The following is a 21,839-nucleotide window of genomic DNA, read 5'->3' on the forward strand; positions in this document are numbered from 1 at the left end:
CTGGTGAGAGCAGGAAAAGCGATTCTGCGGTGGGAAGGAGGGAGGGTCACAGTGCGGGCTGGGCTGGGGGGCTGCAGCGGTGGAGTAGCACAGTGAGGCTCCGGCAATGCTATTATGGCTCTGTCTGTCCCAGAGGTCATGACTGAAGGACAATTAACAAACAACAATAACGACAACAACACAAGAACAACAAAAATGCTGGGCACTCCTAAAAATGCACAGCTACAGTAGGATACATTTCGTTTAACCCCTTCAATATTGGTGGCTGGAGCGTCTGTCACCTGTTGCCGGCAACAGGAGCCACATGGAGTAATTCCAGCTGCCAGCATTAAAGGGGTTAAATTACTGATACGAAATTTAGACACACACCTCAAGTCTTCAAGCATCAACCCCAAAATCTCAGGAAGAATTTATTTCTATTTTTTTTTTCTTTTAAATTTATTTTATTTATTTTTAACATGTCGTATATCTGTAGTTTTATTACCAGTAGTATTTTCTTGCTCTTAGAACACGACAGAAGCAAGACGAGGGTAAGGCTCGCATTTCTCTCTTGCTTTCCACTGGAAGACGGAATAACTTTGCTCTGTGAGCGACCGTCACCGACGTGACGGCAGCGAGGTCACCGTGGCACCGGCGGAGCCTCTCTCACGCACCGGGGCCCCGCGCGGCCCCGCTGTCGCACCTCGCACCCACGCCCACGCCGCGAGGGAGATGCGCCCCGCACGGGCACGGTACCTCGCTGGCCTCCGCGGGACACTCCGGTCAGAGGAAGGGGTTCATGTAAAGTACAGTAGAAGAGCTGCAACAACAGGAGGAGGAGGAGCTGGTGAAAGCTGATGAGTCAAGAACACTCCGAGACGGGATCCAAGCTGCGCTACGCATCTCCGTGGGCAAATATTGCCCATTGGCTTCTGCTGACTGCAGAGACAAGTGAACTGATGGATTTATAAAATAATAATAAAATAATAATAATAATAATAATATACTGAAGCAAATCAAACATATGTAACAGCGGGTGCATAATTTCCATAGGTTACGTTGCTATGTAACTCATCTCTGTATACACGCTCAGTCCGTGACGGCCAGAAAAAACCCCTAGGATTTAAAAAGACCACTTCTAATGCTGAAAAGTGGAAACATGCATGAGGTTGAAATTCGTTTGTGTTTCCTGCTTTTGGCTTGAATCACTTTGAACACCTTCAACTGCCACGTTGTTCATGCCTGGAACAGGCTTAATGCTCCACCATGTGGCAAATGCAAGAACATCTACTGAGAAAAAAAACCAATAAATCAATGTCTCCTCTGCATCTCCTCTGAATATTTCATATGAAATTCACATCATTTTTCTTCCAGTTATTGGCTATGGTATCCAAGGGCCTCCCACCCCACTGCCCCATTTCCAGCTCAGAGAACAAACACAGCGACTATCACAGATATACAAGAACAAGCTCACGCACACCAATACAAAAGGTAACATTAATGCTTAAATGAAAAAGGGTCCTCTCCAAATAATTCTTTAAAATATTAAAATCATTTTTGAAAAAAATCTATAATACCAAAAGATCTAATAAAGTAGTAAGGCACTCAAATCAGTATATACTGTAGTCTCTTGCATTATTATACTGAAAGGCATATGGCACCATGTCCAGTCTGCCATACTCTCTCCCCGTAGCTGTACGGTCGCTCTTCCAAAACCAGACTCCAGAAACCTTGCTCTGCTGGCTTCAGTTTGCCTGCTGAGACGCGTCCAACCTCCTAGCAAGTCACTCCACCCCCAAGAGTTGAGGCGCGCTGTCGGCAGAGGCCAGGATGTGATTCATGGGAGACGGAGCGTTGTGCATCTCCAGCAAGTTCTGGATGAAACCTGAGGGCCTCTCGTGCTCGGAGCTGCCCCGCGGTTCCTGGTCTTTTGCCATGTGTTTCTGCGTGCTCTTGGTGGGCTCGGCGAGGCAGGCGCCGCTCCTCTCCTCTCCGCAGGGGGAGTCCGTGACCATGCCGGCCAGGGCCTCGTTCCGGCTCCCCACGAGGGACGAATGGCTATCGACGCCCCCCGCGGAGTCGCACTCGCTTTCGGAGATGGGGTTGGTGCCGCTGTGGCTGGACTCGTTCTCACTGTCTTCTCCACACCTCGACTGCGTCTCCTCCTTGTCGCTCTCCTTCCCGTGGTTTCGGACATTTTTGACTTTCTGGTGGATGCGCTGGTGACGGACCAAGCTGTGCTTCAGAGTGAAGGTCCGTTCGCAGGTTTGACACTTGTAAGGTCGCTCACCTGGAAGAGAATGACAAAACAAAGTCAGCCGTGAGGTCACACATGCGCCTCCCTCTTACTTCAAGCAGCATGAAACACTTTGCACTTTGGAAATTCAGTACCTCCATTGAACGTCACGTTTATGCAGATGTTTGGCTTCTGTACTAGCGAACTAGCTGATGGAGTACTAGCAGGAATACAGGTAAATGCCCACAGCACAAATGGAGCATCAGAACTAAGTGTCTACAAGTTCGGCAAGGCCCTGCATTAAGGAGGGAGGAAGACCATAAACATCCTGCCTAATTTAGTCAGCCACTTTTCTGGAAGAAGTTTACAGTTGATCTCTGGACCTCAAAATTCTTTATGAAACCAGCCCACCATGTGCTGCAGGTTAGCCCCAGACACATGTGGAGAGAGAGAATACTTTCCTCAGCAGGAACTCATTGGAAAACAGAGCAGCCATAGCCCCACAGACAAAATTCTCGCAAAATATGAACCACGCATACTGCCCCAAGGTGCTATCTGCTCTGAAGAACCAAAGGTCCCACCCCAGCCTGTCCCCCCTTTCCAGCTGTGCCTCTTAAAGACTTTTCAGTGCTACAATTCCATCAGGACACCATCTTGCACCAATGAGCATCAGAATGAGACTCGCGGTAGGTAGGCAGGGGTTTCTTGCATATTTCAGTGTGTCCCAAATGTTCCTCTTCTGAGTAAACAAATCCCAAAACCTTACAGGTATCTTTAAAAAACCTCACACATTAAAACCAAAGTATAAGAATGTGCAACCTGACAATATTTTGTCAAAATAGTTGGACAGGTGAAGACAAGGAGAAGAGTCAACCGAGAGCATTGGTGCAAAATGCTCAGCTGAAAATACATTGATCTGACAGTAGGGGTAGGTCATAGTTACATTTATCAATTTGAAGAAAGCACTGCACCAGGTTCCTGTTCCACACCTATTCTATGTTAAAACATCCTTCAAATGTCAAATAAGAAAGAGAAACAAACAGAAAATAAACCATACTGGCAAAGCTCACAATAATATAATAATAATAATAATAAGCATGCAATGAAAACAATTAAAACAGAGAGTATGGAAATGTTCATGGGCACACATTGTTTGGGGGTAAATACTTGATATCAGCATTTCCCTGAAGCTTCTGCACTTGTATGAAAATAGGCACTAGAATGGGACCTGTCTTGTTTCATTTGTAGCTCAATGGCAGAAGAAAACAGGTCAGTTTTGCGCTCAATAGGTGAATATTTATGAGTTAGAAGAGTTGAAGCTATTCAGGCATTACTCTTTGGTGTAGTTTTCTAAAAATCGCTGTAAATTGCAGCACAAATATTTTGTCAATGGCAAAGATCTTTTCTTCAGCAAAGAGAACCTTCAAAAGACATAAAATGTCAAAATGGACCAGTTTTCCAACGTCAGAGCAGCTTGCTGGCAGGTAAAATACATAATTAATAAGGATGAATGATTAATTCACCTTTGAGCTGGTTCATAGCTTCATCTCATTTGCAAGGCACTTCTGCAATCTGCCTATCAAATAAAGCAATCCCACTGCCCAGTCAAGTCACTGGGCAAGTGTTTCACTACCTGTGTTCCACCTTCCCTGCCCAAGTGCCCACTGGATCTCTGCCTTCCACCCAAGCAGGAGGCCACACACATCACCAGCATGTTACCCATATTAGGCTCAGATCATCAGACAAGACTAGATTTCTCTCTCTCTCTCTAAACTTTGACTCATAGGTGAAGTCTCATGATACCCTGACAGTTTCTCCACTGCTGGTCAAAATATTGGGACTAAGCCACACACACATGGCAAGAAGGGAATCAGAACCTGTCCAGAGATCTCCACACCTCACACCTGCCCTTGCCTCTGAACTCTGCAAGCAATCATGGGGAAAAACAGTTTAGAAGTTGAAAATAAGGCAGTGACTGCAATTCTTGCTCCCTCCATAGACTTTTTATGCAGTATGGGGGACTGGGGCAGAGAAGACACCTTGCAGATACCTTTAGGACTAAAAGCAGTGTCTCCAACCTCAAGTGCCAGCAGCATTCGTGCACCTCCAGAGCAGACACCTCAGTCTGGCAGGACACCTCATGGTCTATTCTGCCCTCAAGCCTCCTCTTACCTGTATGAGACCGCATATGTCGCGTCAGATCTTGCAGAGACCAGAAACGCTTGTTGCACACAGTACAGACTTTCTTTCTTTTGTCTGCTTTTGCAGTACTCTTAGCCCCATCAGTCTTTGGTTTGTCATCACTGCTCTTCTCAGTGGACTTTCTCTCTGTGCCTTCCCCCTCAGAGATGCTTTCGCTCTCTTCATTCTCCTTTCCTGTTGCCTCAAAGTCCACAGGAGACTCCACTACCTTCAAGTCCAGCGGAGACTCTTCCTGCTCAAGACCAGAGTCCTGCATCGAGGGAGCTCCTGCATCATCCTGAATGCTTTTGCTTTCATCCTCACTGCTCCTTTCATCCTTTCTGTCCTCACGAATGTGGGCCTTTTTGTGACGGCTAAGAGTGCCAGCAAACTTGAAGGTTTTGCCACAAATGTCACAGGCATGTTTCCTTTCAGTCTGAGAACTGCTGCCTGCACTCTGGTCACTCTCTGCCAGCTTGAAGTCCATTAATTTGCTGGCAAAATTGAGGTCAAGACTTTTGTTACTTACAGAATCTTCCTCAGGGCCCTCTTCATATCCATCCACTTTTTCTTCAGCATCCTCTTCTGCCAGAAGGGGACCAGCCTTCTGCTCCTCCTTGGGGCCGTGCTCACTCTCTAGTAGCTCTGTCATTTCCTCTGACTGCTCCTTCTCGCCACAGCTCAGGTTCAAGACTTTGTTTCCTGTAGCTAGTGTCTCTGCATCCACCTGGCTCTCTGCAAGGAAACACAGAGAAACTTTCAGTGGGATGCTCCCTGATGATTCCCAGCTACCAGCAGTGAGCCTGCATATGGACCCAGGAGCATTGCTTCTGATCAAGCAGCTTCTTGAAATAATTTTTAGTATAATCACTTTTAACCAGAGAACACAACATGCTGAGACACTGAAAAAGAGCTGAGATCACTATTACAAATAGACCATTCCAGAGACACATGGATATATTACTAATAAACTTGCGTATGAAAAACATGAACATAGATTGAAATAATATACAACCCACATATTCATCAAACTAATTTTTGTGTAGCAGGAAATGTTTTTCCAAGGAAATGTAAAGGCCTCATGCAACCACCTGGTACAACTAAATGTGAATAGTCGGTGCAGACAGTACCACAAAAGTTGGCTTAAAAAGATGAGTACACACTGTGAAAGTGGAAGATGTGGAAGTTCATCCACACCTGAATCTCTGATATGCCACTTGGAATCAAAATGTAAAGCCAAGGGACAGTAACAGGCTTTGCTGTTTCAAAGTTACTGCACAAGAGGACAAAAATTACCTAAGATAAAGTCCTTAATGGTGTCCTCTGCTTACTTACCTGTCTGCAGCACTAATATTGCTGAAGATGTAACATATGTCCAAAAAAACTGAAACAGGTAAGGTGCTTAAGGAGAACAGAGGTCTGGAGCTGTACTCTCCCAAGCTCCACACAAACAGTGTATTAGCAAATAGGAAGTAAGCTGGTCTGGCTCTAGAGGCCAAAGCTGCTGCTGATGCACAGCATGTAATCTGCATCCCCAGTGCCACTTCCCAGGAATTGTTCCAGGACAAAGTTCTCAAGTGGTGCTTTCTGAAAGCTGAAACTTTCCTTTAAGTCCTCCACCCCGCCTCCTGCTTATTGACAACCAGCAGCAAAGGGAGCCCACAACCCACTCAGCATTTCAACATTCATCTGCAAGAATGATATCTGCACAGTAACTGCAGGGATTTAGAAACCCTAGGAGAGCAGTGCAAGTTCTCTGTTTGACACAGTACAACATGTGCTTGTCTCCAAACTGCCCAGATTTCCCCTTACAGGGTTTTTTTCCTTAGCAAGGAGTAAAAACAGAATATAAGATGGTTCTCAGGCACTTATTAGTTTCAACGTAGTCTTGCAACACGATTTGCACTGGCCCCCCTCTCCTCTCACTAGTGATAATACATGGCCATTAAACAAATGTCAAAGTGTAGCAGTGTTTCTGGTGATAGCGAATGATCACTTAATGGTGTGCAATTCTTGATACACTTTTTCTTGGGGGAGTTTAAGGGGGAGCAGTGACCTATCACAAAAAGCAATCTCACCTTTTAATCAGAACAGATCTGTTTACACAGACAGTGGATTACACAAAGTTCATTGCTCATCTAATTATCTGCCCGTTAGAACACGAAAGCAAGCCCTAATCTGTGTGTAAGGCCACAGAATGTGAGGATGGGGATGTCTGAAAGCAGATGGGGGCTGCCCTGTCTCATCCCCTGTGAGGTCAGGAAATGCTGTTAGGCCACAGAAAGGCTGCCAGCACAGCACAGAGGGGGTTCACTGGGGAGAGGGGCAGGAAACCATGAGAGCTCTCTTGGAATGGAGATGAGTGAAGAGCACAAGGAAACCATGATGGGGAAAAGCTCCTCTTAATCATACCCAGAGAGATGTTCTGTAACTCTTTACTGACCAAACAGAAAACAGTGGATGCAGAGGAAGTTTTTTTTCCATGAAACATCAGAAGCAGAGTGAGTGAGGAGAATATCCATGGGTGGCACTCAAGGTAAGAGCAAACCAAAACCATTATGTCTTAAAACTCTCAATACAGAAGTCCCAACTTCAACATTCAATGTCAGGTATCATTCATGATTTTCCAATTTTCCCATAACCTCTTCTTCTTCTGCTTCTAGTATTTTGAAAAATATATTATTTTTCTTATAGTATACTAATTCTTCAGTGAATTGTACTTGAACTCTCTCTCCTTCTTCCCTCTCCTCTGTGCCCTGGGCTTCTTCCCAGCTGTTATTCTGTTCTTTCATGCGTGGCCTGCAACTACATTTTCTGGTGCAAAAGAGAAGAACACTTCAAGGGATAGGTGGTCCCCAGGTAAGTGATATACTGGCACAGGCAAACAGATGAGGTCTACATCAAGAAAAACAAATTCTTAAGTTTAAACAATGTGCCTTCCCAAAGGGCAAAGCCCACTGCAGACCCTAGGAACACAAATGTACACAGGCCTTCTCTTCTGAGGCTCCTCTGGAGCTGGCACCCCTGAAGGAACATTCAAAACTGAGGTAGCGACATAGCCAGGGATATGCCAGGGACATTTGTATGTGCTTGGGGGAGCGCTCCTCCTCCTCACCTGCACAAACCGGACCTTCCCTTTTCCTTATCAAGGAGTTTCACAGGCCCCTTAGGAAACTTCATGCATGTACCTCACATAAAGCAGCAATTCCTGACTAGCTGAGCTGCTCTGAGGTTATCTCCAACCTGTGCTGTTGGTTCTGCAGCTGGTGACATGTGAGCTGCTTTGCACAAATCCCGGTTATTTGGGGATGGGTGAGAATCAGCCCAGTTCTGCTTCCAATGAACTGGAATAGCAGCAGGGGAGCTGTGAAGGTGTGTGGTAAACACAATGGTTATGAAGACAATCGAGCCAGGTCCAGTGTGGGACTTCTCCTGCTGTGCAAGGGATGGCTGCAAGGGTAGTCTTGCACTGGCAGCTGCTTCATCCACCCCAGCAGAGGTTAGGCCTGGCCTGCACTACTGTTTTCTTCCTGCTTACATGCCCCTGCAGCAACAGAAACCCTGCTGGCCACACAGCTCCATCAGGCTTGTATCTTACAGAAGGAGGAGGATTTTGACTGAGCCTTCAAATCTGGGCCAATATCCCTCCAACAAGACTAAGCTCCTCTCACATGGGTAATTCCCATCTCCAGAATTTGGCTGATTTATGTTGCAGAGCAGTCAATTCCAGGCAGTGAAAGAAACAGGATGCACAAGAAAGGCCTGCTGTTTCTTTTGCCTCTTTCCCATTTTTCACTTATTAAGGCTGTAAAATGCTTTCCAGTTCATTTGTTATCCCACAGAATTTACACTTGGTGAATCAAGAGGACAAGAGCAGAGAAATCCAACTTGTAAAGGCTCCCACCCACTGCCACTTCTTCAGCAACAACGGGAGCACCACGTTACCTTGTCATGTGCAACCAGCATGTCACTCCCCCAAAATGAAGAGAAGAAGGTGACACTATCTGAAGATCTCAATTCTGACACCAAAGTTAAAAAAGATGTGCAGGATAAGGGAGAAAGAGGAGAAGAGCGGGGAGGTAAGGACATAGGGAAGAAGGTGACAAAAAACCACAGGTAGCTCAGCTGCTGCCTTGTCAGCTCATGGGAAAAAAATAACTTCTCATGAAATATATTCATAAGCTAAACCTCAAGGACTGCATCTGAGAATCCAAAAACTTTGCTTGCATGAAAGAAACCACTATATAGATATTGCCAAAATAATTTTCCTTCAAACTGTGGAAAGACTCTTTTGCTACAGTCTATTTACAAATCAAGTTGCAGTCTTCTGTCAGTCCAGTCAGAAGAATCCACTTTATCTTTTATCAGTGGAAGGAAAGAGGAGGGAACTGCTTTCCTATGTATGCAAACCAAATTATGAAGAGGGACACCAAATGTGAAAAATTTCTGATGAAAGAGCAGATACAGATCAAGGTGGGGAGCTTGCTGGCACAATTCTTTTTACACATGGTTTTATTTTTTCCTGGAACTATGGTGGAATAGAGAGTAGAGCTTGAGATGCTACAAGGTTAGTAGACAAAACAGGATATAACAAAAAACATTTTGTTGCTAATGTAAGTGTTTATTGACAAACACTCCTAACATCCCAAGAGAAGAGTTAGAAAACTCATCACATATATAATCCTCAAAATTGGAGCAAACAGACCACTGGAAATGGGATATGCTACAAGCAGTTGGCATTATCAATCAGATGAGCTGATGATTTACTATCTTTCCTACATTAACTGAATTAACCCCAGCCTGTTTTATATTTTACGGGAGAGGCAGCCACCACTAGGTGGTAGCAGTTCTAGTAAATTTGGGATTTTTTTGGACCCACACACACAATGCTGTTTCTAATTCCATCCATGAACTGGAGAATATCTTTTAAACCCACAGAACCCATTTGAAAAATTCCGGGTGTTATCTTTGTCCATTTTTATTGTAAAGATTCTAAATAATAAAAGTTGAGAGAGCTTTGGTTGTGCCTTCATGCCTTGTGAAATGAAAATATTCAAGCTAGAAAAGGACTATTTACAGTAAATGGAACCTAATATGTCTGGGGAAAATAAAAACAATTCTGGGAAAAAACACTTTCTGTCTTTGACACTCAGTATTATTCCCCAGTACCTTCAACAGTGCAGCTGAAGTCACAAGAAAAGTTTTCAGGACTAGCTCTGACTGCACCTACCATGTGGGAATCTGCATTTAAGGGAGTGGGGGAAAAACCCACACACTGAGCTTAAGATGGACTGCACCATTCAGCAGAAAGGCAGTTTAATGTAGAGCTGACAATACAGCCAGCAGGCTATACACTATCTCCTCAGTATCTTCATACAACAGTTCTAGCATTCAGGCCAACCCCAGCAGCAAATAACTCTTGGTTTACCTTGAGCTCTGGCTCTAGAGCAGCTGTTAAAACTTTGCCTGGCACTGAAAACATGATTTCAAGCCCTTTGTCCTCTAAGAAATACCCACAAATGTAGTTCAGAGGTAGAGACAGCTAGAACAGTTTGGAAGAAGTCCCCCACTTTACCCAGGGCTCACATGATTTCTGGAGGGATCACAGTGTGGCAGATATCTAGACCAAAGATGAATTCTGCTAAATCCTAATCAGAAAATTCACTGTCAAGTATACTTTGCAAATATTTGCCTAGTTAACACAGAGCAGTTGTGTTAGACTGTCTTACATTAGGGGCAAGTCTCTTTACAAAAGGGATCTTTCCTTATTAAGTTCTCTTTCTCTATTATGTAAGAGATAATCCCTTACCCCATTCCTATCCCACATCTCTGTCAACTGTATTTTGTTGCAAGAAGGGAGCATTAAGACAGCCCTAAGGAGACAAAGGCAGGGCTGCTTTAACATGAGTGGGCAATTCATTAAGCTGCTGCACATTTTCTTTGTATGCCTCTCTGCCAGGATAGCTCTCCGCTGGTCTGACTGCTGTGAGCTGGGGGTAACAGACTCAGTTTGCTTTAGGCACTTTAGACCATTCCCTCCCTCTCCATGCAGCAAGGATATGAGCAAGCCCCATCACTTACACAGCCTCCTCATCTCTGAATCCTGTTCTAAACCACCATCCTGTTTTTGTTTTGGTTTAAAACAAGACCAAAGAAACCCTCTATAAACTTGTTCCCAGTGACACTCTATTGAATTGCACTTCCTGTCTTACACCTCATCCTAAAGCTTTGCTTCATTTATGGCTGACCAAACACCATCCAAACATCTCCCTTCATTCCCTTTCTTTCTGGCATACAGTGAAATCCAGATGACCACACACTTCCAAGGACAGCCCTCACAAGGACTGTGCACATGAGCCCCGAGCATGCTTCTTACCCACCTTTTATAGCCAGCACCAAAAGAAACCACCTCATTTTAAACCTAGCCACAGTTTCAAATTCTTAGTTTACTTCCACGGATTTGGAAGTCCTTTTTTCTCGGACAATGGAGGGAGACCACAAGTCCAAAGTTGTTGAATGATTCTGAACCGTGATTAACCACCGCTTGGTGAAGCAAGTTATAAACACAAAGCTGTGCAATAAAGTGCATGTGGTAACTAACTGTGTGCACTATTGGATCCAGGCTCCCTCCTTGATGCCTAAAGCTGCTATTTGAAGACACAAAGCACTGACAACAAAGCCAGTTTCAACAGCATCTATCCCAGTGCCTCCCAGAAGATGCTGCCAGCTCCACACCTCAGCTGCATCAATGTGCTCCTTTAGGGCTGTACTGACAACCAGATCCGGGAACTGATCTCATGACTACCAGTCCCTCCCCTTGCCCTTTTAATTTTTTGGGGCAGCTGGGTCAGCTACAGCTGCAGGGATGAACAGTTGGGAACAGGTCAAGCCAGTACTGTCAATAAGTGCTTTGTGTTATCCAACCATGGCCCAAGGCTCTGTCTGCCGGGGGCAGGTTGAACCACTCTGACCAGCCCGGCGCCGGCTGCTGAGAACATCTACCTTGCACCCAAGTCCTACCCACCCTACGTGCTGCACCGGTGCTTGTCTCAATGGCTGTAGAAATGCTTATCTCCTCATACCACCAAACAGCTGAGCTGCTTTAGGACCCCTCTAACTATAAAAAAAGTCTTCAATTGAGTCAAATAGGACATTTCAGTTTTATTCTGCCATGAAAATTGTCAGAGGCAAGCACTTTCAGAACCCTTCCTGCAGACTTTTGTTCTCCAAGGGGATCATGTCATAACACGAGTCCTTCTCTCTTACGCTGTAGCCATCTGTTGTCTGCATAGGCAGGATGGGCCCACGTGACACCAAAGACACCGTGCTACAGCCCTCTGAAATTACAGGCTGTTAACATGGTAACGAGGCAGCTCGGTCTCTTCATGATAGGCAAGATCAAACCATGTCATAACAGGTCCCCAGCATGGCAGATTGCAATGCCAGACTAGTACCGAGACCTGTATTACCACATTTGAACCACTGCAAGGCAACCTGCCGTATTAAAAGAAGCAGAAAGGATGAGAGAGGCTGGCAAGACAGCAGACTTTCCCAAACAAACTAGTGCATGGGGATGTAAGAGAAAAATTCTATGCACATTCTATGCAATTTGATCAGCAGCTACTCTGAGGTTGAGAGAAATAACTCATTTGTAATTTTAACTACCTTGACGCACAGAACCAACTTCTTGCTGCTTTTAAGTTTGTTCCTTCCAAACAATTCTCCCATGAAACCAACTCAAAGTGACACAAAGTGACACCATCTGTACTGGAGGTGTGAATAAGTTACAGCAACAGCTCCCTTGTGCAAGCAGTTTTCAGGCAAGGGACATGTACCACCATCTGCTGAGCTTCCTTCTTGTGCCCATCCCATTTGGTCAGCACAGTAAACCCAGAGCTACTGTGCTCACCCTTGGTTTTGTGTCAGCTCCTCCCTTCTGGCTAAATGCCACTTACCTGCCTACAATGGAGTCTTGCATGATCTGAGAGCCAATCTCTTTCACTACTGTCAAGACAGAGGGGGCAGTATGATGGCAGGTGAGCTTCAATGCAGATTAACACAAGGTAAAACAATCTAAACCCTGTCTTTGTGATGCTGAGTATAGTACTGGCAAGTACATCCAGGTGAGAGGACTCAAAGCCGTGGCTGATGTCTCTCCAGGATCACTGACTTGGCCTGCAGCAGCAGTCTAAAACCAGACTGCATCAGCAGGTTCACAAAACAACTGGAAGGACCTGCAGACAGCAGCTCCATAAACAAGTTATAAATGGAGTGGGTAAGGATGTGCCCTCGAACGGGACGTGCCCTTGAACACACAACCCCAATGAAGCAGTTGGGGATCCTAATAGAGCTTTAAGAGCAACAGGCCAGAGGAAGTGGCCATGTCCAGCTGTTCACACAAAAGAGCACATCCTCCTGCTACCATTTGAGACAGGAGTACCACTGCTCCCATGTGGAAGGGCACTTCTCATATTCTCATGCTTTGCTTGTCTGCAGCGTTCAGCCTGATCAAGTACAACTTGGCCTTGGTGTTCTAAACAGGTGGGAAAACTGTGTGTGCCACTGTGAGATCCAACATCCTCTTCCTTACAGGCTGGGGTATAAGCACATTTCTCCTCAGGTAGGTTTGTAGAAATTCTGCTAGATTTGGTAGAAATGACACCACATATCTCAGAGGGGAAGGGCTCCTGGCCTGTTGCAAGATAAAATGTATGAATATCCCCCTTGTGTGTAATAAGAAATGTCATTGCTTTTCCTTTCTTTGCCTCTGTTACTGCTTGGTGACCAGCCACAATATCCTAACTGCAAGCTCCTCAACAGCAGGCTCTCTCTGGAAATGCCTATCACCTATGTGAATTGGACACAATTTCCATCAAAGCCACAGGGCATCTCTCCACGGACTTCAGTGGAATCAAGGCCCATATGCTGAATAAGCAATAAATTATTTTACCTTAGGAGAAAGTTTTTAATGTCTGTAATTAATTTAAATTACTAGAACAGGGAGGGGACTAAGCACAGGAAAAGCCAGGATCATGCAGTGCAATGAGGAAGGCAATCCTGCAAGACATCTTTGTGATGAAGAAAGAGATTGAGAGGATAGTTACTTGTAAAAGGAGATCAACTTCTGTCCACCTTCCACCTCACACCCAAAACCTCTGAAAACACACACACACCACCCAACCCCTGCCACAGCCAGCAGCCTCTTTGATACAACATTGTGGGTATCTCTTTCATTTTCATCTTCTGAAAGTTGGTTCTGTGCTAGTTAACATCTCAACCTGTACCAGGGATTCCCTGCATCTCACAGACATCTCAGGAACTGTTTCTTTCTCTTCATTTTCTTCCAGTCTCAACACAACTTTTTAGATGCATCATGGTACTGCTTTTTTGTAGGCTTTCAAGTAACTCTTTCCTTTTAGATGCCTGATAATTCAACCATAAATTTATGGCTACAAATATCACTGCTTTTTGCACTTCCATCTGGCTTCATTCACAATGCAAATACAAAACTTCAAAGTCGAGCAGAAATCCTTTTGCTTCATGGTAGCCCAATTCCTTTCCACATTTCTTTTCAAGCAAGCAATGACAGGATTAGCTGAGGATTAATTACTTGAAACTCAACCTGCATCTCAGGTCACAATTTTCTCATATTTTCAGCCTTCAAAATGTTTGTATCAATCAAATATTTGTCACACAGACCAATATTTGCAACAGATAAAATATACTTCTTCCCACACAGATGTCCTAGCTGGGGGTCTCAAAACCAAAACAAAAATTACTGTGAAAACTCTAATCCTCCCACCTGAAGTTGCAATGCCTTCCAAAAATGTCACCTTCAAAAGCACAAAACCAGAACAATTCAAAAAAAGAAGTTTTCTCTGCCTTCTGTATTTGTCCCTTAAAGGCAACTGCTCTTCTGATAAAATACACTTACTCACTGGAATATAACCTAAAAAGTCAATGTGATTTGATTTTTTTATAAATTTTTCCATATGAATAGTCATGGCCTGTATTAAAGTACATCTGTGCCTAAATATTGACTTGGCACTGACTGTAAATTTTGGTTAGCAGCACAGCATGGCTAGCCTAGTCTGGACATTTCATAGTAGCCAATTGTTTGAAGAATGTCTTTTTCAGTATAAAGGGTCACGTGAATAAGCAAAGCACGTAAGATCAGTCCTCAGGGTATCTCCTGCCACTGCTGTCCTAGCAGAAACACATTATTTACTGTGGTAACTAGATATGTTGCAAAGTAAAGGTATTTACAATTTTACTTTGACTTAAATCATAAAAGCAAAGAATATAAATGCTTCAAAGTCCTTTTTTTTTTGGTGACTTGTAATTCCAATCAACAGGAAACATTCAGGTTCATGGACTAGATGTAAAGAGTTTTCTATTTATTTATTCCTTTATTTTGTTTATAGACATTTCCTTGTATGGTTTGTTCCTGTTGTAGCACCAAAACAAAACCAAAGCAAAAAACGTCCTCTGCTATTAAATCTCACTTTTTACAAAATGTAATCTTGGGCCAAATAAGACCTGCCAGTAACCCCCTGAAAATATTCTCTGCAAACAGATTTGGTTATCTATAACATACTAGTGGTTAAAAACAACCATTAGTGTAATTTTATACTGAACCTAGTCTGAGCTGCATCCTATAAAAGGAGCAAAACCAACTGCATCACCTGCAGGGCACATCTTAGTCATGATTCTGAGAATCTAAAAAGTCAAGAGCAGCAGGGAAGAGGAAAAAAAAAAAAAAGAAAAAAAAGGAAACCGAGTTGAACCTAGAAAAGTAAATTATACATTAAAGACATCAAGAAAGTATTAAAAGCAAGTGTTCAAGCATGTTCAAACAAAACACAGCTACTGTATTAGGGACTGTATAAAACCAAGCTATGCCAAATTCCCAGTGTCCCACTTGTGAGCTCATCATTAAATAAAAATCCACTGAGGAAGGTGTATGCTTCTTCATGGAAATGGTTTTGAATTTATAAAAAAGAACAAACACACAGTGGTGCTGAGGCAAGGATAAGCAGGGCAAAAGCTTCCATGAGAGACACTTTGGTTGCATGAGGGATGTGGGACACTGGTAGCACGTGCATCTTTGGACTTTCACAAAAGAGAAATATGATCTTGACACCACATGGAAGGTGGCCTCTGTGTTAAAATTTCATTGAACATGAAAGACAGACTTGCAAAAATCTTCTAATGTCTGTATGGATGCAGCAGTTCAAAACTCATAACACATGGACAGCACTTAAATGCTCAAAATTATATACCTTTTCCTCATCCTAACTTAGACCACTTACATGAATTACGTCAATAACAACTTTCCTACAAATAGACACAGAAGAGCTAGGTGCTGCTTTTTAGCTCAAACAACTACTTTGGGTTTTGGGTTTTTTTGATAGCAGTGTTAAACAGTCAGCTTGCCTGCTGTGATTACCTATGGATCACATACCCAACACATGCAGTTTGGGAGCAGATCACCAGGACTCTCATCTATCCCATTCATGTCAGCCTGTTAGTCCTTTCTCTGTCTAGGTCAGGAAACAGCCATCAAGCACAGACAATAATAAAGTTCCCTTTTTCTCTTCACAAAGATTGGCAAATATATTTTTTTCTTAACTAATTTTAAAAACCAGATATCTGACGAGACACAAGCTATCTGCCAGTGCAATAGGTGCGGATAGGAATGCTGTGCTGTACTACAACACTGTAGATTTCTCCACAAGAAAACCAGTTTGCCCATCCAGAAGATAAAGCCAACGAACTGCTGCATCTACCACAAAGCTGCCAACTCCTTGTATGCCACCAGCACCTGACACCCACCACAAAAACACAGGGCTCGCTCCACCTGAATGCATCCTCAGGCTTGCTTTGGCACCACCTCCCTGGCCTAAATTTCCTTCCCAGCTTAGCTCTCCTGCTTGCCTCCAGTAAGCCTCATGGACACTGCTGCTACAGGGGAGCTGCTGGAAACTACCAGTTTAGAAAGAAAACACTCATGCCATCTGAAGACAGATGCCCCAAGGCCAGCCAAAGCTCGCTGTGGGGTGGTCCTGCAGAAACAAGTCTCTCAATACAGAGATGATGATTAGAAAAGAGCTCAGTATTACCACTGCCAGAGCACCAACTGGAGTGTGATTACTGCCACTGCTGTCGTATCACCAAAAATCCTGTATCTGTGGCAAGGATTTAGTACTGTTATGGCCACAGTTGCTTGTCTCCTTGTGGAGATTCCAGCATAGGTTTTCTAAAAGGACAGTACCTCCTTCCAAGCCTGGTGGTCATAAGGGAGACAAGTTTTACCAGTGTAATTCATGGCTGAGTGAATTTTCCTGTCTTCATTAAGGGTTTACACCAATGCTGCTACCTTGGAAGTCTGCCATCAATAAGCAGGTCAAACCTCTTAGTCTGGGAAAAGCCTCTCCATTGTCTTCTGTCTCATGAACAGTTCTTCAGAAACTTTGTATTTTTTTTGTTTTAGACCAGGGTGTTGGAAAACAATTGATATATGAGTAAAGCATTCTCCTTCACCACAAAGTAAACTGTATGCTTAATAAGATGAAATAATTTGTTCTCTGTGGACCAGAAAACAATAGCCTCACTGTTGCACTGATACCTTGCAAGTTATGTCCTCGTGTCACCCAAAGCAAACTGTAATAGGGACTGCTCCACAGCTCAGATTCCCTTTAAACCCCTCAGCTAACCTCTTTTACCTCTTCAAGTTTCCCTCTTTAGCACAGACATGAATCAGTCATTTCAGGAAACCTCATTCTCTTAAAAAAAAAAAAATGCAGCAAAAAAAGCTAACTTTTTTAAGGCCATACTCAAATCCCCTATGTTTCTTATAAAAATCCCTACTTTTTTTTCTTTATGCTAGGAGCTGAGATGCATAATGAATAAGCATCAACAATTGTGACTGATTTTAAAGGGCACAACAGCAAGTAAAGCTTTGCCCTCTCCCTCCAGAGCAGGATGAGAATCTACTAATTACTTTATTACAGTGTGGGTGGAAGAATGAGGGAACTTCAAATCAGCACAGCATTCAATGCAGTATTTCCTTTATAGTAAAGAACAAAAAATAACCCCAGACCTAGAATAAACCTCCCTACCCAATCAATTCCTTCTTTTGTTTACACCAGGTCTGAGGTTACTTACATAGCAGCACAATGCTAGAGATTCCATACACATCTCCAGACCTTAGGGCATGTGCCCACCTTTAGTTGTCTATCTCTGAGGAGAAATACTTCCTAGAGGCAAACTATTACATAATGCTCAGGATGAGCAGTTTCTCACATTCTCCTTTGATCTGTTAAATAAAAGTCACCGCAAGGAAAAAAAAATGCTAAGCACTATATGATATTATTTTCCGGCCCCAGTTCTACACTTACTGTCTCTCATTTTTAGAGATGTTTTTTATCATTACTGATGCCGAAGAACAGCCATCAGAAACAGACAAATAAACCACATACCGCACAATTAAATATTCAACACACACGTTCCCCTTCAAGACAAGACAATTATAACAGAACAACTGAAACCTGAGCCTCTTTCCAGCTACACTGAGTTATGCCACTGAAGTCACAATGGGTATTAATGGTTTTATTTACCCTCTGATACTCAAAGACACTGGGATTATTCTATTTCTGAAAAATCTACCACCACCATTACTGTTGCAACAGCAACACCTAGGGATTAGTAAAATAATAAAGAAGAATACAACTCAAACATTAGAAGAAAGGAAGATTCCTCCACAGAGAGGCCCTTCCATGGAGAACTACCTCAGAGCCTACAAACTACTGTGAGCACAGAGCACTCTTACCCGTGTGACTGAGCATGTGCCGCTGCAGGGCACTCGCCCATGGAAAGACTTGAGGACAGTAAGGACAGGGGATACTTTGCAGGCAGTCTGAGTAAGCGTTTCTCTTCCCTCTCAGCAGCTTATCCTTGGCAGTTTCCTTCTCATCCTCACTTGTTCCATTTCTGCCACTTTCTTCCTTGAAATTGTCAGTGGACTGCAGAAACGGGCTAAATTTGTTAGTGTCTGTGGTAGCCAGCATCTTCTCTATGCTGGCAAATTCCCCACTTGACTCCAGATCCACACTACTGCTAAATTTGGGCTTATTTTTCGTTCCTTTCTTTCTACCTCTTTTCTTAGTCAACCCAGCATCAGCAACGGGAGACTGCTCCGGATCACAAGCCTGAGACAGGTCACTGGGCAGGCTGGGGTCTCTCTGAACGGTGGTCACGATTGTCACTTTAGCTTTGGCATTCCCTGATTTGTCACACCCAGTGGAGCTGCTCACTGCCTTGGGACTGGCGTCTGCAGCCTCCGTTTTCAGCAAAGTGGGAGCAGAAGACACAGAAGAAATGATCTGTGCAATGGAAGCCAATGGTGGCAGCTCTTTCATTACTGAAGGCTTTGGCAAGAGAGGTGGTGGTGGTGGTTTAGGCCTCAGGGGTCTCAGCAAGGCAGAATTGCCAGGGAGAGCCGGGGAAATGATCGGGACAGTCAAATGCAATGAACCTTTCAGTGGCTGGGGATGTCTGACACCCCGGTTTGTTTCTGAGTTCCCATTGGCACCAAAAACCAAAGGACACTGCAGACAGTTATAGGCTTTATCACTGTTCCCAGAAGCAGCCAACTCTTGATTCCTGGCTTCACAGGTGACATCATCTTTATCCTTCTTCAGGATTTTGGGGATGGACAGATCAATAGGCTCCATGGAACAGTCATAAAGGGACAGAGATGAACCGAACAAGTTCTCCTGCTTCACCTGCACAGCACTCAGGCTTTTGCTCTTCTGAGAGAAATCTAATGGCTCATCAAAATCCATGGGAAAGTTGCCCACAGGTTCACGTTTGATGGAAATGTGAGATGATGTTCCCAGCAAGAAGCCGTTTTGTGGCTCCAGGAAAGGCGTCATGGGCTTGTGGTCCATATAAGTGCTGTCCTCCAATAAAGAAGGATCTGTCTGGCTTTCCTGGGCACTGCAGTCCACCATTAAGATGTAATTCTCAATCTCCTTTTCCTGCACATGCAAATGCTGCTTGAGGATGTGGTGAATGCAATTCCTCTTGGCCGAAAAGGCCGTGCCACACTCCTTGCACTCAAACGGCTTCTTCTTCTGGCAGCCGCTGTGCGTCCTCATGTGAATGCGGAGGGCCCGGTAGTGCTTCAGGTCCTCTCCACACAGCTTGCACACCGTGTCTGGGGAGCAGAAGGCATCCACCATCTCTGCAGCATTGCTGGTGACATATTCAATGTTCTTCTCGATATCCTTCCTGGTCGTTTTGAGGTGCTTCTTTCGCAGGTGCCTCTCACAGTTGGCTTTCACTGTGAATGGGTAGTGGCAGATTTTACAGATGTAAGGCCTCTCCCCGCTGTGCGTCCGCAGGTGCCGGATCAGCGCTGCCTTGTCAGCCGCGATGTAGTCACAGATGTTGCACTGATATGGGGAAATACCTAAGTGAGAACGGATGTGAGCTCTCAGGACACCAGAGAAGGCAAACACCTGGTCACAGAAACGGCAGGGGTACAAAACTTTCCTCATGGTCGGGGTCTTCTTGTTAGCTGCCCCTGCGATGATGGCTTTGAGGTCTCCTTCTGTGACTTCTTGCTTGATCTTGGCTTCCATACTTAGAGGCAGGAGAGCTTCAATGATGCTGTCCTGCTCCAGCTGCGTCTTCATCTCATGCTGAATTAAAGGCTCTACTTTGGGTTGGAGGAGCAACTGCGAGGAAGGACTTGATTTGGCTCCTGGCTGGGGGAGATGAGAGTTGGAGGCAGACTCCACCGAGTTCTTGATCAGCCTCAGAGGGGGAGGTGGGAGACTTGGGCTGATGCAGCCAGGGGAGGCTTGCTGGGCACTGATAAGAGGAGGAGGTGTAGAGGTTGCGACAACTGTTCGGGGTGTTACCAAAGGCTTTGGCTTCAGTGGTGGCATATGCTTGAAAATAGACTGCACAGGGACAGAAGGTGCCTTAGAAAGTGGAGGAAGACTGATTTGAGGAGGAGCAGAAGAAGCCATCTTCAAGATCTGCTGAATGTCTGCCAGCTCAATGGCAGACTCATTGGAGATGGGTTTCACCACAATACTGCTGTCAGGCTGGATAATAAAACCCTTCTGGAAAGGCTGCAGCGAGAGAAGCTTTATGTTTTCTTTTGTAGGGGGAAGAACTGAAAATGACCCTCCCATGGAAGCAGTTTCCAGAGGAGAGAGGCTGAGCAGACTGGTGCTGCCAGGTTCCTGAGGTAGGTTACTCTTCAGAGCTCTGAGCCGCATTTCTTGGACCTCGTCTTGTGTATTGTCCTCCTGCTTGACAGGCTTGATGTCTTTGGTGTACTGTAGGCCCAAGGATGCCATGAAGGCTTTCTGGTCTGGGTTCTCACTGGGTGGAGTCATGGACTGTGGCTTGTGCTTGTCTTTTCCCTGATCCACCACGTGAGTTTCTGTGTGCAGTTTGAGTGCCGAAAGCATGGGGAATGCCTTGTTACACATCTCGCAAATAAATCGATGGAAGTCACTGATGCATCTTCGCAAATTTGTTTCACACCAGACCTGAAAGACATGCAAAAATATTTAGAGTAGGAATCTCAAACTGGAAAGGCATCACATGGTGCTGCAAAACACAAACAGTTCATTCTCTCTTCCACTGACTAAGTTAAGAGGTTTAGAACAGCCCCCACCTACCTGGCATAGAGACATTCCCTTTAGTCTCCTAAGGGGTATATCTGAATTTAGGGGCTGATTCTCCACAAGTTCCCTTCATAAAGGTAAACTCCTTCAGAAGGCTATTCGGGCTTTCAAATTCTTTGCCATCCCAAACTTCCCTGTCAGAAACTTCTCTCGTGTCATTGACAGGACAGGAGCCTCAGCATACTAATACAGCAAGGAAGTTGGGCAGCAGACTATCTTGTTTAGCTCTACTTCAAAGAAACCAGGAGGAGAGGAAGCAAAAAAAAAAAAGGCATCCAAGAAGCCAAACCGATGTAAACCAACCAAAATAAATTTCCCCAAAAGCAGATCAATGAAACTCAGAGCTTAAAGGAATGGGTTTTGGTTAGGGAAGTCTGATTACATTTATTCTCCCAAGAAAAATACTAGTAGAGGGCTGGCAAGATCTTTATAGACTCTAAATACTTCATAAATCTTCTCTCACAGTGCAAGCAAAATTATTACAAAAGGAAAATACCAACATTCAAATCCCTTAATAACTTTAAATGTCTGTAATTAATTACAAAAGAAATAAACTTTGTTTAAAAAGTTATTTCTTTTGATTTTTAAAGTTTTATACCAAAACTGTAACAGACTGACAGAAATACCTACATGCTCCCCTGGCCCAGCAGCAAATTTCAAGTCTACCCTTTTGCAGCCAGAAGAGCTGGAAATGCCTGCTTTAACCCCAGAAGAACAAGAAAAGTGCAGAAACT

At 44.3% G+C, this 21,839-nt stretch overlaps 1 protein-coding gene across 9 annotated transcripts in view; it reads right to left on the minus strand.

The window, feature by feature from the left end:
- Window positions 1-947: 947 nt before the first annotated feature.
- RREB1 (ras responsive element binding protein 1) overlaps window positions 948-21,839 on the minus strand; it is a 118,686-nt gene continuing 97,794 nt past the window's right edge. For 8 of the 9 annotated variants that reach the window (XM_021534642.2, XM_021534650.3, XM_077785869.1 and 5 more), the window contains 3 exons: window positions 18,228-20,967; window positions 4,388-5,131; window positions 948-2,269 (listed from right to left, as the gene is read on the minus strand). In XM_021534642.2, coding sequence (XP_021390317.1) covers window positions 1,764-2,269; window positions 4,388-5,131; window positions 18,228-20,967 — 3,990 coding nt within the window. In that variant the 3' untranslated portion in view covers window positions 948-1,763. The remainder of the gene's footprint in view (window positions 2,270-4,387; window positions 5,132-18,227; window positions 20,968-21,839) is intronic. The other variant, XM_021534700.3, reaches the window with a different exon arrangement.

The sequence above is a fragment of the Lonchura striata genome, chromosome 1 (assembly GCF_046129695.1).
Source record: "Lonchura striata isolate bLonStr1 chromosome 1, bLonStr1.mat, whole genome shotgun sequence".
Lineage (NCBI taxonomy): Eukaryota > Metazoa > Chordata > Aves > Passeriformes > Estrildidae > Lonchura > Lonchura striata.